We start from the raw sequence: 19,473 nt of genomic DNA, 5'->3' as shown, positions 1-19,473 counted from the left end.
AATCACCAAGATTGGTTATACGTTGCTTGTCATAGACTGAAAGGCGATGCAAAACTGAAGAGAATGAGGACTAGCTAGTCCAATGCCAACAATGAGAAAGGCCAGAGTGGGCCTGTAAGCTTTCCCTCTATGATCTAGAAATATGAAAGGAATGGAAAACAATTACTTCACTAAGCTCATCTAACTACAGTTGACAGTTGTAAGAACGTCAACATGCTCAGCCTACCAACTCAAACAAAGACTTCAGCCATGGAGTAACAAAGCAGATAGAGCCAATTTTCCCCTCAGCAAGGAGACAAGAATTAATTCCATGTGAATGTCTACAGATGGTAATGAACAGCTTTTAAAACCATCAACCCACACCATACAAAACTGCTGATGAGTTCAAATCCAGCTCTGTCAATAAATCCACTAACACCTGAAACATCCAGACTCCAAGGTGCAAGAGCACAAGGAAAGCGTTACATCTCCTACCTAACAGGATGAGCTGCAACGTACTGCAGAAGCCAGGGCTTCTGACTGCCAGATAGACAAACAGGCTCTTAGCAGCCTGCAGGGTCACACGGAGGAGACAGCACAATACAGCTTCTACCTGGTAGAGGAACAAAATCCTATAGGGTAAAAATATTAAAAGATTATCCCGCTACAAGGGAAGGCTACCTTTGGAAAGCTACTATGTATAGAATTTTGAGAAAGATTTTCTGACGATCTTGCCAAACAGTCAGGAAAAACTCAGTTATGTAGAAACTGCTTTAACTCTCCAGGAGCCTTGTCTAATTGCATCTTTTAGAAACCAGCGTGAAGAGTGAGAGTTTCATACCAACATGGGCAACTTATCATTCGTGGAACAGAGAACAGAAAAGAGGACAAGAGACTCTTGATGATAGCTCTTCTTTCTCTAACACAACCTGGAGAAACTAGTTTGAATGTAATTGCAACCTTTGTGGCCAGCAGCTCTCTCAGACGTTGCAGAACAGGCAAGTTCATTAGCATGTGTATACTAAAAGATAAAGAGTAAAAACCTCCATTTTTCTATACTAGCACTCTGTATGTGTTTGTTTCATCAATGACAGATAATAGGGTTTTTAAGTATTTTGGTTGTTACTGCCTGAATATCTAATAAATACAATGCAGTCAACAATAGTTACACACGGACTAATGTGAGATTTCATTTTAAAAAGATAGCTGCAGTTGTTACCAAGTTTCACATTGTTGCACAGCTCCCACAAAGCTGGGTACTTACTACAAGAGCTAGTCCAGGACTATTAAAAAGCAGCTTGAATCTTTGGTACTGCTGGATGCAACAGAACATTTAGGAGCCTGAATGGACTTCAAGAGCACTTACATTACTTGGACACAACTATTCAGCGTTAAACTTAGCTAAGCTTGATGAGAAGCTTAAAGTTGGCATTAACCGTACTTTTTTGAAAGTGAATGTCAGCCTGCAGTTTTTATTACTGCTCTTTTAAAACTCACTGTGATTACAGATGGCTATTCAGCAATACACTTAGAGCTCTCGCAGCATACGAAGTGATACACACTCCCTCTTCTGGCAATCTCTTAAAAGAACTACTTTCTAGACTCAGTGTATCAAACGTTAGATATAAAATGTATCACGTTGCCTAGGAAAAAAAATCAAAAGGTATCATGTCAAGAGCTGGCAGTTACTTAAAATCTCAAGCAGAGCCAACTGTTGATGGAAAATAAGTAAATAAATAACAATTGAAAGCTACTTGATGTAAAGCCTAAGTGAAAGTTAGTAAAAGCAGCCCGCATACACTGTAGCTGGGCCCAAAACCAAATTGCTATTGATTTCTCTTTAAATTAGTAGGAATTGCATTGTCTTAAGTTTTCCCAGAAGCGCGACATGCATGTTGACATCTGATGCCAATTTTGGTGCCCTGCCAGTATGTGTGAGCTTTCAGGACCCCCCTACACTTCCTGAGGCAGCAGATGAAGTTCTTCCAAAACGCTGCCTTGTGGTGGGACCTGCAGGGATGCCTTTCCTCCATCTTATACACTGCCTTGTTTTCTCTTCACTGATAGAGCTAGCACACATTCCTCTTCCTGCTCTACTGCAAAAGCTGTGAGAAAGCCACACACACCTTATTCTTTACAAATAATTAAGAGTATGTAATCATTCTTCAAATAAGAAAATCAGACCAAAAAAAAAAAGAGTAGAATATAAAATGATAAGGTGACAGACAGATAAGTGCACACAAATGCATTTATCCATCTCCTATCTTGATGGGCAGTGCCTTGTAAAGCTGGGAGAAGTGTCTCAATTAAAAACTTGTTTTTTCCCAAAAACATGCTCAGCCTGAAAATGCCATAACATTGCACAAATCACACTTACACACACTGCTGCCAAAACATTAAGAAAGGGAAATGCTACTGAAAAAAATTCTGGTTTCATTTCTGCTTTGTCTTATTAAATCTCTTCTTTCTTCTTCCACTCTCCCTCCGATACTGAGTAATAATGGCCATAATCCACCTTCTTCATTCTCCCTTCTGTGAAATCATTTTCTCTTGCTTTCCTTATTTAGCTTCTTCCTTATTGTCTTTGTCTATTTCTTTTCCACACATTTTACTTCAGTTCTTTGTTTTACATTTCCCTTTTTAGCTACTCCCCCATGTTCTCTCTTTTCCCTCCTCTCCTTCTTGGACACGCACCCAGACTGCAAACCACTTACTTCTGGCTGCACTACAAACTCTGCCAAAGCCTCCAGCCGCCTCCTGTCTGTGCTAGCTGGGCTCTGCCATCCCATTTCTTCCACCTCTCCAGGTGATGCACAGCTCCCAGACCTCCTGCAGCATTCCCAGACCTCCTGCAGCATTACAGCTAGGAGCTGGAAGCAGTACTGTTTTGGTCAAAAGTTAACCCGACTGATTGGTACTGCTGAGATTTCCCTTCTCCCATTCACAGATGCACATGCAGAGGAACAGGGGCTGTGTGCAAATCCTTTCTCTTCCAAACGTGGCGTTTGTTCAAGAGACGGCTGGTGGGATGAGAGGGTGCAACCTGTGCCACTTGAGAAAAAAAAAACAACAGTTTTCTTCGTGACAGTTCAATACTCTGCACTGTTTTACAAGCTTCCTAGAATACTTCTCCCTGGAATTGTAGTGGTGTTCATCTGAAGTCAGCAGTTCTTGGAATAATCTGCTCACTGCATGAGAACACATACTTTTCCCTGAAAACAAATGCGAAAGTCCTTATAAATATTTAATTGATTTTCATGTGGTGAGCTCCCCAACAGCACGTTCACATCTCAATGGCTATGACCAGCCTCAAGTCTCCTCCACGACAGCAGAAATCCTGCTGCTCTTTTAACAACTGACCCAGCCTCCTTCCAGCTCCCTAGCTCTTAAACAGGTTGCAGCTTCATTCTGCTGCGCTCTGTTTCGGGCTCTCTGCCAAAGGCTGCGTGCCCATGGCCTGCCCTTGCAACGAGTGCCACCTCCTCTGGCAGAGCTCCAGCTCAAAGGAGTGGCTTAGGCATTAGAAAGAGCCCTTTTAGTTAGAAGGAAGCCTTCCAAGGATGTGGAGCATGGAAACCGAGGCAGAATTGCCTTCGCTGCATCTGCTGAAAACCTGAAATAATTCTGAGAGCTGCACAGTGCTCCAAGCACCAAACAAATTTTCAATGGTGAAACCCTACATTGATTTTCAGATGAGTGAACACTCTCATTTTGGACCTCTTCTAGTGCTAAACGTGACAGCTATTCCCACCAGCTTCTTCCAAAATGAAACAGTAGGCAATTATACTCAGCAACAACTTGTATCGGAACGATTCGCATTCTTCAGATCGCACTCAAATCTATTATCAATCCACTAACTTTCCACCTCTTGCTGAACAAGTATTTCTGTAAGCTACAGTGGATATAGCACTACTTCCTCTTTTCCCACAAAGATAAATATCATTGTTTCCTTTCTTCCTACTTGCTCTCCCAGTGAAAAGGGAGCAATCTGCCCCAGTCTTTGAATATTTAACAAGGGGTTCATTATAAGGAACAGGGTTTCCACATAACATTAGTATAATTATGTATGTTAGCATTGTTTTAAAACACTTTAACTTCAGTAGAATGGAATAAGAAGATATTCCCTATCCAGTAAGCAATAAAACACAAGGATTTCTGCATGTAGGCCTGCTGCTAGGGCAGAACAGCATGAAATCTGACTCTTGTTAACCAAAGGTAAGAAAAGCCAGAAGTACATGAGGGCGTCTTTAAGTTCGTATTATTTCAGCAGACGTTGTGCTGTAGGTAGAACAACATGAGTTACATCCTAAAGCAGTACACCGAACAGTTTTTATTACCTCTGAAGCAGAACATCACCATTTTTGTTTGTTGGTACTTATTATTGCCTTAAGTCTTCAACCAGAGCTTGACAAATCCACGTACCCACAAAAACAAACAAACAAACAAAAAAAGGAAGTTCTACTATACTAGAAAACCGCCATCAACTTCTTAAACAGACTCCCTGCGTTTCCATGTAATAAACAAAGACCACAGCCATTACGCTTACAAAAATAGCTTTCTGCACATGAGCTGCCCGTGTAACCACAGCACACAATTTCATTACTCCTTAAATCCTGCATGGCAGAACTGTTTTCAGACTTTAAAATCCCACTGCACACAAGCTAAAGGCTTTGGGGTGCGCATTTCAAACCCCAAATATAATAGCAGGGTTTCTTTCCAGGTGGTAGCAGTTTCTTTTTTAACAGCGCATTATTTTTAAACAAGTAAATAATCAGTTGAAACGGTTTTCTGAAATGAATCCTGTGCTGACCTCTGAGCCCATTCCTTTCTGGGAATATGCCAAGATGGTTCTTGAAAAAGCTGCAGAATTTCACATATCTCTGCCAAGAAGAAATTCAACTAGTTGCTGCTGGATGCAGACACTGGAACGGAGATCCAACTGCTGGAACACAGACCGCCTGAACTACTGCAAGAGGACTCCGTGTTTAAACAGAAGTTGCTGAAGCTGCCAATGATAATTTGTTAAATCATATACATTAACTCAGGCTGTAATATGCCAAATGCCACCTGTGCATGTTTGGCAATATGCTTGGCAGATTACTCCAGCACATCTGTGACACACCGGATAATATTCAAGTTTTATCTTGGTTATTAGACTACTACAGAAGATTACTGATACCCAAGAAAACTCCTGTGATTTATATACAATATTTTCATACTGTTTTAGAAGTCATTAGTGAATAGCGGACATTTCATTACCAGAATAAATTACTTGCTGCCATGCGAACCATAAAGAAAACATATCCCTCCAAAACACAGATGAGCTCATGCAATCTCCTACAAGAAAAAAAACAGATAAAACCCACCAAACAAAACCCCAACTCCAGGTCCAATGGCGTTGGAACAAGATTCAGTACATTCCTTTCCTTTCCTATCTGCCTCAAATGCTGCCTTGCACAGACACTTTATCTTTGACTTTGTAATACTTGCTAAACACTCTAAACAAAGAACATCTGCAGAACTTCAAAAAATCTTAAGATATTAAAAAATGATGTTAGATTTCCTGAACAGTTAGCTGCTGCCAAACATGAGATAACATGAAAATGGTAGGACAAATTTATATCCAATTCACAAAGGGCCAAAAAACCAAGAACACTACGCTGCTTCCAACCCTCTATGATTCTGTGATAATACCTGAACTACCCATGATATAAAATCCAAATTACAAGAGTGTGTTATCAGAGAGTTAATGATCACTCAACCCAATTAAAATCACAGTGACTATTACTCGTACTCTCTGAATCCAGGCACTTAACATCAAAAGCAACCAGCAAATAAAAAACAAAACAAAACCCAGCGCACAGTATGATCAGCCAAAGCAGTAAACCTGCTGACTGAAGGCAGATGCGAGAACCAGGTGAGGGAGAAAGGAATGTGGTCATACAATTACATGCACGAAGGAGATTTAGGTGAGATTTCACAGTGACTTGCTGGATGGACCCAAGTAAGTAACACACATGAACACCTTTCTCTGCGGTCAGGATCTGCCCTCCTTGGCATCTACAAGTTGAGTATAAGATTGTGTGATAATCTTCATTTCAGCTTCACAACCACCTAGAAAGCTCACGTGTGCAAATCTGTAAAACTGTTCCTTTCCTGAACCCTACACCTTAAACGTGCTCTGGGCAGAGATACAGACACTTGGATATTTCCCCTCAGTACACAGAGCAGTAGAAAGCAAAGCTCAGAGCAATTGCTCACCTTAGTTACTGCATGCCAAACCTATGGAAGCTAATCAAAACACCGCACATACCTCTCTAATGACTCAACAACCTGACACACTGTAATGGTCTCTTTCCAATACTTACTGTATTAATGGCTTCCACAATCACTGCCTGACTCACAGATGCTATCAGTTAGTGTTACAGGTAGCATTCCTAGTGCTTTCATGCCTACTGCTAGGAGTTATAACCCCACTTGGTATTTACAGAAACAAGAAAACCTGCTGGAAAAAGAAAAAAATAGGGAAAAAAAAAAGAGAAGAAAATTCACATCTCTAAACTGATGCTACTTCCACACTATCTCCTCTCTGTGAGCCACCAGAAAGCAGCCCAGATGGGGAAGGGCAGCAGTTCTCTCCAGACAGGAGACTGATCACCACAGGGAGATGCAATAACCAAGTGGAATGGCTGAAATACCAGCAAAGGGTCACACAGCCCCCAAAAACACTGCTCTTCAGGGCTGCCATGAACTACCTGAATTAACCACAGCTACGGCTCCTGCAAAGGGCAACTTCCTGCTGCAGTACAGCAAGCATCTATATAATTACCATGTTTTTTAATGGGAAAAAGAAAGGAAATTAAGGGAACATTTTCAGTCCTAACACAGGCTAGCTGCCAAGGAGGTATTTCTGACAAGGGTGATGGTTAGCAATTTGACAGATAAAATCAGTTTTACTATAAGAATTAATATAGTAAGAGAGGAAACTGCAGGACTCAAGAAATGCACTTAATGTTAATAGCAAAGGAGAATATATGCTACCTGGAAGCTGGAGGCTGGCACATGATCAGACTGTCAGCTGCAAGTGGAGAAAAATACTGTGTTTTCTCACAGGAGGTGACCAGGATAAGAGATCTCAGTGCTTCGCTCATAGTGCTGAGTGCCCGAGTGTCATAGCTCTTTCAGGCCTTTGCCACTGATTGATCTTGGCTCCGAGGAAGATGCTGATGCCACAAAAACACAACCATTCCAAAAGAAGCAGCAAGAACACTGGCAACGAAGTGCTTAAATCATCTGTTCAGTCCTGAAGGCAAAGCAGCTGAGGTGTGACAGAAGGAAGATTTGTTCTGAAAAGCAGGCCAGTCCCTGGGTGCCCCACGCCAAGAAGAAGCCATTGGAACGGACTGAAATCAGCTGCTTTCCAAAACTGCCGGCAGATTCTGACCCCTGACATACACATGGTGTCATATACACACACCAAATGTCACAGAATTTTACAAGTCAGTGATAGTATATATACACAACAATAGTACTACCAATAGTATCAATATAACAAAGTTGTTAGAAGGGCAAGTTGCTCCAAATACATGCTTAGACTGCCTCCAAATATAAAGTTTCATTTTGAATTAGTGTCCCTTCTCATCACATAAAAAGCCATGAAATATAAAAGTATATTTCATTAAAAAAAAAACAACTACAAAAGTAACATATTCTGATGAATAAGATTACGTTCAAAGAGTTTCTGACTACATGGGAGAAAAAACACCTATCATATGTCCTACAATGCACTTTCAGCCTACCTAAGTAGCTGATCACAAACATGCTTTAGAAGAAATTAATTAGCTCATTAGGCTTAGTTAATAGCTTGTTTACCCTTCCTTTGACAAAAGTGACATTTTAAAAGGGCACAGTCTACTTGAGAAAACAAAATCCTATGTGACACATTTTAAAGAACTCCAAGTACAAGCAACACACACTACTGTAAGTTGAGGAATAGTTTGAGAGAGAGCTATTTATCTGGTAACAATTAATAATAACTTAAAAAGACTAAGACCATTACTAAAAAAAAAAAAAGTACAGCATCATGGTTGCAGTGTAATTTTTGGGTATATTAAAGTAATAATTCCCATTTAGATACCTGAAATAAAGGCATGAAGAAAGGACCCAATTCACGGAAAAACTGAGACAAATCCAAACTTCTTTATTTTCTTAGCCTACTTTTTGTTTTAGAGGAACCATATGAGGACTTCAGCTATTTCCTTCTCCAAGTACACAGAGTGAGGAGAGCACCACTGAAGTCATCAATCATTTCTCATGTTTATCAGCTTTCACATTCAATTTACTAAAACAAGGGACAATCACATAAGGATCTTGAGACTGTTAAAAATAGGAGACAAGGTTGCTAGCTCAATGTGGAATTATAAAGTCAGCCCTCTTACCTTTCTGAGACTATTAGTTTGGGAAACTAAGGTCTTTTAATAATTTACACCCCACCCAAGCCTGTTTTTCTCATCAGATTGGCTCCTCCCATTTCCTCTGCAAGCTGCAGCACTTGTTTAGCATCTTCATTGTTCAGAATAGGTTTTAGAAATACTAAGAAAACCCATGTCATTTCCATCCCTTTCTTCCACATTTCTCTCAGGGAACCAAGCTAATATTTATAGGCTTACACTCCTACAACATACACAGAACAGGAATGTTGCATTAGTTTTTCTTCTTTAATCTTTGAAAAAATATTTTCCATACCTACATTTTGTTTTTCCCTCTTCACTCCGTTCCTTTCAAATTAGAAATACTGCTTACAGAAGAGTTTCAGTTAACAACCCTAGAACAAACTACACTTCTCAGAATGAATTCAGCATTGGTACAAGCAGCACTACAGAACCCAGTGTTTCCATGTCCATGGTCAAGAAGCGATGCCGTGCCTGTCCAGTTCCTGAAACCTATTTTCAGTCTGCCCACAGGCCACCATGCCAACAACTACAACACTGGCCCCTACAGAACAGATCTTCACTTACAAGAAAGTAGCTGGGGGTCACCAACTCATTGCAGAACATCAGTCCAAACTGTGTTCAGAGGCCAACAGGTCTTCTCCATCGCTACCAACCTGAGCCAGCTCTGTATTCCTGTCCTTGAGGAAGAAGATTCACGATGCCAACACTCAGAACTGGGTACCTTTCAGTCCTCCCCCATAAATTTATTTTTAACTGGCAGAATCCATTTAATATGATATTATAGGAAGACTTGCTGGACATCCCAAACTGATACTTGGTAACAGGTGAGGAAGCAGACTGGCAAGGACTGGAATTACTCTCAACTGACACAAAGACTTATAGCAACCTGAGTAACAGAAGTGCACTCCCTTCTGCTCTTCTGCACCCTACAGTCCTGGAGAATGTAAGCTAGCTTTGCCTTTTCGTTACTACTGCCACAAATGGACAAGCAAACAAGTAAGAATTATGTCCTAACAACTATCAATCAGACTCTTCACTGAGCCATTACGCACAACACGACTGCAGAAATCTAGCAGCAAAGGTTGGGATGTACAAAAACAAGTGAGATATGCAAAAGGACAACAGTTGCACCCTGTGCATTGCACAGGAAGGCCATCTCCCATTCTCAAGGAAGCAGCAGGAGCAAGCGTGTCTTTTCTTGCTGGAGGCTTTAAGATGCAAGAAAAGTTGTGCTTGCTCTCAGGTCTGGAAGAGACTCGCCATCCAAATCATTTCTATCCTTCTAAGGATAGAAATCCATTTCTATCCTTATCCAAATTTCTAAGGATAGAAATCCAAAATCCACCCAAATCATTTCTATCCTTACATTTTCTATCCTTCTAAGCAGCAAAGCGAGCAGCAATATACTGGGCTTGAAAAAAGAAACACATACAAACAGACAGAACCAGGCAGGAAGGAGTAGTTCAGAGGTTTCCCGAACCAAGCACTAACACATCTCTTGAATTTCTCAAGAAGCAAACAGCCAAACACCAAAAACCTCCTGTTTTAAGTACTGACGTGAAAATGCATGATAGCCATTTCCAGTCTCGAGATAAGTATGGAAAGAAGGTCTGCCTGCCTCATGCAGCTATGTTTTGTAAGAAGCAGAAGAACACTGGAACTTGCAGAGCACTCTGTATTTTCTCAGTCCTCTATAAACCTTGGCTAGCACCAGCCAATGTAACAAGAGCTTCCTAGCACAGTTTATATACAAAACCATCGGACCATTAAAATAAATACAGACTGACACTACTGAAAATAAATAAATAAGCTTACTGCTCCTTTGGAAGCATATTATGTTTTACAGCAGAATTTGTAAGTTTAGCTTTGGGCTAAGTTCACAGTTCACACTGCAACAGAACCTCGTGTAAAAATAATCCGTGTAAATACACAGGGAGAAATGACACGTACAAACACACCGCACACACTGCCTGTGAAATACACCACACATGTCACTTCAAAACCCAACTGCACATGTGCAGTGCTGCAGGAAGACATTAAAAATTAAAAGGAACAAGATCTTCATGTAACTGCATTGTTATGTATATGAAGCGATTAAACACAGGTTATGTTCTTTGACATTATTTATGATTTAATGTTCTATGTACCATCAATTTCAAAAAAAAAATTGCCAGGCTTAATCCTGATTTAACCTCACCCTTAATTATTAAAAATAGTTAAGCACTTACCATAATGTGATTGAAATGCCTGTGGTTTTACGACCTGATTACAGTGGTTACACATCACCAAATAGAACTCATCATGAGCCGGGCAAAGACCAAATATTGGCATATCTAAAAACAAAAAGACAAAATGGCATATCTCTCAGCTGCTTACAATGATTGAAGAACAGTTTAATTACAGAGCCATGACACTAATGCTGAATCATAATTTCAATACATGTGTATAAAATCTGAAAATGAGGGGAAAAAAGAGAGCATATAATGCAACGGATATTCAGTGCTGGAGCATTACAGAAGCAAAAATCTTCCTACAAAGATAAACGTAAAATGAGTGATTATTTGTAGAAAACATCTGTAAGAAATCTGATTCAGGACTGACCCTCTCATAGCAGATGCAAGAACATAATAGGAGACTTCAAACGACAGACACAACATAAGAGGGGATATTTTAAGTATTCTGAAAGAGGTTTGGATTTTATTCCAATTTCATTAAACAAGTTCTAAAATGAAGTTTACTGAATCTGTTTAGACCATTTTAGACTCACAGCCGTTTAGCAGGTAGTATTACATGCCTAATGGCTTTTACTTGTTTAGCAGTGCATTACAGTTCAGCCATCTGCTGCCAGAGATCTGTGTAACCGCTACATAAGAGAGAAATAGAGAGATAACAGTATGTCAGAGCATGTGTGGATTTGGGAGATAACATACATACTTGCAGTCTTTCACTAATAAAATTAGTTGCCCCAACGTTGTTTTTAAGAATACAGTTTCTTAGGAGTACAGTTTAATGTTTAAAACCCGACTGAAAGGTTTATTACATCGATAGAACTAAAAATGTTACTCGTTAGAAGACCAAAAAAGAGGAAACTGCACAGATAATAGCGTATTCATTCATCACTGCCAAAGAGCATGGCTAAGGGATTTACAGCACTATTTAAAGGATTAAGACTGGTATAAGAAAACTTATTTTCTTCTAAGAATACTCAAGTGACAGATTTATATGTTCAACAGCAAATTAGAAATTAAGGAAGTTATTTACCTCCGCGCTAGAACCGATCCCGGAGTTTTGTGTTAAAGCTATTCATGCTCCTAGATGTATTTTTAACCACGCGCTGCATTTAACTAGAAAGATATTTTCACTCATGAACGGAACACGGAGTGTGGGGTAAATGGAGTCAGCTGCATTTTAAGAACGCTGCTGACATAACCCAAGGCAAACAAGGGCCGCAGCGCTGCCATCCCTGCCGAGCCCCACCGCCTCCACGCTGCCTCTCGCAGACAAAAGAACACATCCACACCGAGCAGCTCCCAGAGTGAAGGGCTCTGTGCAATGAGGGTTTTCCTCCAGAAATGTCATTATTTTTCTTTATAAAATAAAGTGTACACCCCAGGCTTCCAAAAACGCTGCTAGCACTATATTGAAACCAAATACAATACCTGTAAGAGCAGCTGCAAGCAGACTGCGCCTTCGGACACGAAGATGACGACCGCGGACATCTCAAGTGGCTGTGACAGGTCACAGCTATGCTTATCTAAACTGCAGGCACCACTCAGCAGCAGCAGTTACATTACAAAACAATTACACACTGATTTGTGCCTCATTAAGTACCGAGTCCCTCTCACTCCTTAAAAAATTTCAGTTGTGTGATATTTTCAAAAAGAAAAATGTTTCGAGACCTCTGGGTACATCGAATGTACCATAAATTAGGCAAAATCCTATAAACACACCCTAGACAAAAGCCAGATAGGAATAACACATCTCTATTTTTCAGCATCTGCCTTACATGATTTCACTTCAAGCTGGTTAAGAAATACAAATTAATATTTATATTCCATATAAATACATAAACTTAATGGTCATCGGCTAATGCTCCACGCAGGAGTTCTTTGAGTAGGTCCACATGAAATAGTTTCCACAAATAGCCCATGGTCACTTCCACCTGACTACTAATACACCGTGATGAATGGGACAATAACAGTGTACACTGCCTGCTATTTACATTGTTAATAGCACACTGACAGGCCACTACTGTGTAATGCCTAACGAACTGTAAACCCGCAGCCTGTAACCTGTTCTCAGAACCAAACCTTTTCCAACAACACCAAATTCATGGACTTCACACCAGCCTGTACAAAATGAGGGGGTGAACCAGCCCTCGAAGATGAGAAAAGGATTGCCTGCTCCTCTGTATCCTGCAAGATAAAGCGCTCTTTGGCATTAGTCATGGTCACTCAATTCCAGCAGCACCTTAGGAATATTTGCTGGAAATAGGGAGCTGCAATTTTACACTACAAGTGGAACAAATCAGCTGAAGTTGACATAAACAAGTGCTTTTCCTGTTTCCTGCTTCAGGATCCCAAGAAATTGGAATAACTTAGGAGCAAGCCCTCTGAAACAGGAAGCGCTTCTTTGCAACTTGAAAATCAAAGTTCCAAGTGACAGAAAGCAATGTCACAGCACTATTAAACAAACTCACAAAACCCAACCTAGGAGTAAACACAGTTGACGCAGAAAAAAGCATTTGCTGCACACAACAAATCACAACTGATTTCAGAGGAAGTCACACACCGTGCTGCAGCCATATCATGCTAAGAATTCTGCCCCCTAGTACACTACAGCCACCCATGAGCATCACCTGCACATGGCTGGCATGAGAGTATCAAGAGGTTGGAGTTCTAAATGCAAATCCTTTGTTTTCTCCTATGTGATAAAATAAACTTCTAGCTTTTAATTATCAAAGCATTTATTTTAAATTGATGCAATAAAATCCTTTTGTTGCTGTAACCTGCAGGGCTCCAAACAGAAGCAGCACAGAGCTGCATGGACACAAGGACAGCCCACAGGGTAACAGCAGATGCCAGAGGGCAACAAGAAGCTCCAACACACCCCAGAGACCCAAATTCAGCTTTGCAGTGGGTCTGACTTCAAGAGACTGTGATTCCATCCCAATCAGCTCAGTCCTGAAACCGTGTTGCCCAACACAGGAGCCTGTCCTAGGCACGTAAACTCCCACACTTTTCATATGCTTCATGTCATTCGAGTCAGCAGAGCAAGAGGAGGTTCCAGGGAACTCTTATTTCTGTTCCTGTGTCCCAATAGGGCAAACAACAATGTGAAACTGCAATGAGAATGGCATAAACAATACTGTGCAATAGAGAATATGCAGAATAGTTCAACAAAACGCATGTAACACAGTGAAGGAGATGGATGTTCAAGCTCTGAGCTCCTCCCACAGCCCCTTATCACAGTTCAGAAGTCTCGCTGCTGATATTCCACTGTCTAATACTTTATACTTATTTACTTAATGACATGCAAATTCTCTATTTAAAAAGTCTAATGAAGTTTACAGTATTCCACCAGTATCATTTCAAATGCTCTGTTCCTCTGAGTTTAAAGATGACTTCTGAAATACTTAGCCGTGGATGTAAAGCCCATGCCTCTCATGGAAGAGCCTAGCAACCGTGATTCATATGTTCCTCTTTCAGAGCTGGGCTGATTTAACTCTCTCCATCTGGGAATGTTTTTCAAGGTCAGCCTAGAAATCTAAACCAAGACCTCAAACTTTCAATTTATTTTTCATAAACGTAGTATTTATACAGTGGCAACATACAAAGACCATCATACAAGCTGCTAGTTACATTAATTCTATTAACACCACGAAGAAAAATGACTTCATTTACATCCACATTAAACCTCTGAACGCTGCAACCTCCAGACTTCATTTCTTTCAAATGTAACTCAGCTCCACTTTTAAAAGAAGTAAATTCTAATGATATATTCCTGTACACTTCCCCAAGAACAGTACAAGCACGTGCCACAGATACTTCTGAGATATCTGAACTGCATTACTTGCTGACTATGTAATAAGGAAAATACTTTTCATATGGAAAAGGCCAATTCAGCATATTTCTAATAAAAAAAAAAGATTACTATAGTGTAGGACCTGACATTCCCTTCCACCACATAATGAGGGAGATGTTTGCTCTGAGCTGCCATTTCCTCCTCCAGCAAGGCATGCAGAAGCAGGAGTCAGCAGGTAACTTCTTGGCATCTCAGCATTTCCCTTCAGGACAGTCACACTCACAGTCACTAAAAGTGGCCCTACACTTTCAGTTCTGCTACTGAACATCACAGACAACAGAACAAATAAGGCAGGATACAAACATGCAGTGAGATAGCAGGTCGTCAATCTGCATTTATTGTGTCATTAGAAGTGGTGAATTCAGTGCCCAGCACAGCTCTACTGCATATACTTGTATTGTTTTTTCTTTTTTTTTTTTTAACCTTCCAAACTTCCCCATCTTCCTATAAATCTTGTTCCTTTGTAGTCTGGGACTGCTATGCCATGCATCTATCCTGTTATCTAATAAAGACAACGTCCTTTCTAGGATTATTGCAGATACCACAAAAAGGTGAGGTTAAACCCTTCAGAGGAAGGCAGTACAGGGAGCCCAAATCCTGGCTGATCTCAGAGACCAGATGCAAGTTTCCTATTTTGCAGAAGTCTGCTCCCCACAGTGAAGAAAACAAGGAGTGAAAAATGAAACAGAGGAAGAGAAAGTAAAAGCAGCGAGGACAGAAATGAAAGGGCAAAGAATAAACTCTATTAGAGAGAGCTGGTCAAAGAACAGAAAGCTCGATGGCCAAACAAAAGTGACAAGAAACCATAAAAGTACTGCATACGTATTTTCCAGACAGAAAACTTCCAGCACTCAGTTCTACCCTTCCCACTTCCAGCATGAACATCTGCTTAGAAATAGTGTTCAGAAGTCTGTGTCTGATTTATCACAACCACGTATGTACTGCTTCCAATGCAGTACGTCTTGACAGCGGGCATTTCCCACGTTGATGCCCAATGGGAACAGCAGAACCCTTTGACTGCTAAGACCTCCACAGCACAGCATAACTGCTCCAACCCAGTTATACTTCCAAAATGTTTTTAATCAGCTACAGTTAATATTAGATGCACCCCCATTAAAATGCACTGCGCTCGTTTACTAACTCAGTGCTCATAGCAGGTATAACTTCCTATTATCTTTACAACTCCCCAACCACAGAATTTGCTTTCTTTGTACTGGGGCCTGAGCCAAATCCACCCTGAGTAAATGTACCAACTCTCCCCAAACTACTAGGGCTTCCAGTAAGATGTCAGGAAATTGTTTCAGAGCTATAATGTAAAGAAATTGCAAATATATCCCATTATTTTGAAACGTTGCCAAATTTGAGTTATTTAAACTATTGACTTCATGGACAAAAACTTCTAAGTTCCAACAATGTACACAAAAGCTATCTGAAGTACAATTACTCCACGCTACTTGTGCTTTCTCTTCTTGTTAGAATAGAGTCAGTCTTCAACACATTATGGTAAAAATGATGTTAGCACAGCTTGTGTTAACCTTACAGGAACAGCAGATCTTCTCTAAGGGCTTTTATTAGAACTTTCCTGTAGGATGACACAATCCTTCACTAACGTCTGAAAGAATGTCAAGAAGGGAAGAAAAAATAAGAGCAAAATAATTTTTTGGCAGGGCAATTCAGACACAGGCGCTGCACTTTGACACTAGCTGTCATCTTGAAGAAAGAAAGTTATGGTGTCACCTCCCTTAGTTCTCTTATGAATCTTGTGAATTGATAAGATTATAGCAATGGAACAAGTCCTATAGCCCCCTTATTTTAAGCGATAAGAAAGTTAACTAAAAACAAAAGGACATGATCTAAGTTAGCATCTCTTTGATGGACACATTTAATTTTCCACAATTCCAATATTATTTTCTAAACAATATTATTCCAAATTGTTTCTAGAAAAAGGCCAAAGTGCTTATCAATCCTGAACATGCATCCTTTTCTATACTTATCAATGTTAAAATGAAACTTCACTACTGGCAAATTCTTATGCACAGATAATAATTAAAAAAGAATATTCCTAAGGAGATATCATGAACAAAATAAACAAAATGGCATAATATTCAGAGTGCTTAGTGACCACAAAGCTTAAAACACAACAAGGGGTTCTAGTAAAACATGCATGTTTGAGGGTTTTTTGCAGAATCCCAATTAATTTCTCTACTATTCGTGTGTATATCTCATGAATGACACATAATCCACATGCATAATCCAACAACACAGAACTATCACATTTACAGAAAACCTCTAAAAACAAAACCATACCCTGCACAGTTCATACACACATTGCCTCAGGTACAAAAGAACACTTTAATACAAAGCAAGGCTCAACAAATGGACAAATGAACAAATGGGACTCTACACTGCCAAAGTTAAAAGCCAAAAGACTCTCAAGCAGTCTCATTTAAGCTCAAAGGGAAGTGCAGCTACCACAGTACTTTCTGCAAGGTAACGTATCTTGGAAATTCACTGCCAACTGTGCTCTGCACAGTCTTAAGTAGCTCACATTTTTTGCACACACAGCTTTTAAAGCGCAGCTATTTGAGGAGACATTTGACAGACATCGCTCTTCGTGGGCTGAGCACAAGTGTATGAACTTTGTTTCACCACGCAGTTACTGATTGATAGGATGAAGGAAGGAACAGCTGAAGCCTTGCTTAAATGTTTTTACTGCATTTACCATTTTGGCAAATGTAACAATCATATATAATTTTATCGAAGTCCTAAGAATACCCAAACCTCAAAGCTTTGGCTCAGAGAAGTGATTTCACTTCAAGACCAAAACAACCCACAATCTAGTTTAGCCATGCACAGCAGTTGTATTGCTAGATTTGATCAGCTGCAGATCTTTACCAGGACGACGCTTTATCTCTAAAAGCACAGTCCTCTCTCTTCAGTCTCCTTTCTAAACACAAGATAGTCTGTTTTTCCAAAGGAATACAAGCTACCGTTATGCAAGGATAAATGAACACATGGGTTTTTTACATTGCTTCCTCAAATTTAGGACAGAACTTTGCATTATGAAACACAAATGGCAACAGATGACCTACCTTCGCCCGCTCCCGCTTTCCATGCACTCAGCCACACCACACTGACAAAGGTCCATGCCCTGGACCAGCCCTCCACCTCCAGCAAAAAGCCTTTGCTGCATCCTGTGGGCAGCACGACTCCTGTGCACAGAGCAAAGCACCAAGTCCGAACACCAGCCAGCCCTTCTGCAAGGTTATCACACCTGACCACTGCAATTCTCCCTGCGGCCTTTCTCTTCTCACTGAGGATGCAGAACGCAGCACTGACAGTTGTTGTCTTCTCTGAGATCAGATGGTCTTGGGGGAATTTCTATAGTGTGCCCACTGATAAAAAACACAGCAGCAATCACCAACTGCATGTCATGCACACATGCACCTGCAGCCTAGTGTGCAGCTGGGGGTGCTAATTTTAGGCTGCCAAGATTTGAATGTTCCTGAAATTACATATAAAACACATATTAAAGCAGACATCCAAGTACTTAGTTAAATTCTCTGTACATGAATCCAGCTACACACAATCTTCTAAAAGTCTAACACAAAACACATGTCAAAGGGTTCACTCAGAACTTCAAACTATTACACAGTTTTTCCAAGTTTATTCTACAGAACAATAAAAAACTCTCGGTGAGCAAGTTTACAGAAGGTTGACTTCAAAACGACCGATTAATAACATTTGCAGCGAAATACAAGTCCCACATTTAAAGCTTTTCAGCAGATTACTCTCCATCCACACTGCACTGTTGCATTAGGTTCCCATCAGCAGCTTGGATGAAGTCGGTCACTTGCAAAAACTATTCCATTTACTCATTAATTAGTTTTCAGAGTGGAGGATGTTTTAAATTTCTCCAGTCGATCCGTACATTACATAAATGCTCAATATATAATTTGTCATCACTCTCCATAGAATGGAAAGTCACATATTATTTTTAGGTGACATGATCTCACCGTCTCATTGCTGTATTTTAGGGAAGCCAACAAATTATTAATTATGTTTCTGTGGCAAAAATAAATAAGTTGTTACAAATCTAATCCTAAAATAACTTCAGGGACTCTCAGCACTGAGTTTAACTCTGCAATTGTGACACAAAACTTGAACAGAATTCAGGAAATAAATAAAGTTTACACAGTAATACTAATAGCAGGTGTAATTTTATATGAAAAGGTACACAGAAACACTTCACTTACTATGCAGAAAAACAGTGTCTTTTATGTGGAAAAAATTGCTCTGGCCAAGCAATTAGCCACAAGCCTAGTCTCAATTAACATTAACTATATCACAGACAGAATAGTCTAAATAACAACTTAAGTCACATATCTCAAAGCACACTACTGCTGTTAACTGTTTTTACATCGACATTTTTTCTCCTCTTTTATATATAGCACGCTGTACTTTGCAGCAGCTGTGCTCTTGTAGTAAGAAAAAGGAAGTTTGTTTTATTTAAATCTAAACTCACGGTTACATTAAACTGCTCACCGCAGCAGAAGTATTTTGATGCATTATGACTGGAAAGTGTGAACGCAACCCAAGTTCCTCACCCTCTCCCATCTCTTATCTACACATACTTTTGAAGAAAAAACTGGCATGTGTGGCTCAGTAGTTTTCCTGTGTAACTGTCCCATCACTACAAAGCAATGCAGGTCTTGGCTCTCAGAAACCAAGCACAGCAGTAACAACCATTCACATGAAGATTTATGCACGCTCTCACGAAATAAAAACCTCTGTGAGTGCAACATATCTCAAAAGCTATAGCCATGGTTAAGAAAATAACAGTGAAGCATACAGTAATATTAAAAAAAAAAAAAAAAGATGTCAACACCAAGTGGCAACAAACATCAGAGGAAATACTTTAAACATTTAAAGATTTACAAACCAAGAGAAGTAAGAA

At 40.0% G+C, this 19,473-nt stretch overlaps 1 protein-coding gene across 6 annotated transcripts in view; it reads right to left on the bottom strand.

Moving 5' to 3' along the window:
* ATXN7 (ataxin 7) overlaps positions 1–19,473 on the bottom strand; it is a 218,084-nt gene that overhangs the window by 162,062 nt on the left and 36,549 nt on the right. For 5 of the 6 annotated variants that reach the window (XR_010622993.1, XM_065749549.1, XM_065749550.1 and 2 more), the window contains one exon: positions 10,661–10,765. The exons of the other annotated variant lie outside the window; for it this stretch is intronic. Coding sequence is in view for 4 of the 5 variants with exons in the window: in XM_065749549.1 (XP_065605621.1) it covers positions 10,661–10,765 (105 nt within the window). In the remaining variant the exon portion in view is untranslated. The remainder of the gene's footprint in view (positions 1–10,660; positions 10,766–19,473) is intronic. 6 annotated transcript variants of the gene reach the window in all.

The sequence above is a fragment of the Cyrtonyx montezumae genome, unplaced genomic scaffold (genome assembly GCF_038088225.1).
Source record: "Cyrtonyx montezumae isolate F1298 unplaced genomic scaffold, pur_monq_1.0 scaffold_6, whole genome shotgun sequence".
NCBI classification, from domain to species: domain Eukaryota; kingdom Metazoa; phylum Chordata; class Aves; order Galliformes; family Odontophoridae; genus Cyrtonyx; species Cyrtonyx montezumae.
Note: the sequence above shows the minus strand (reverse complement) of the source record. Positions and strands in the feature narration are given on the sequence as shown.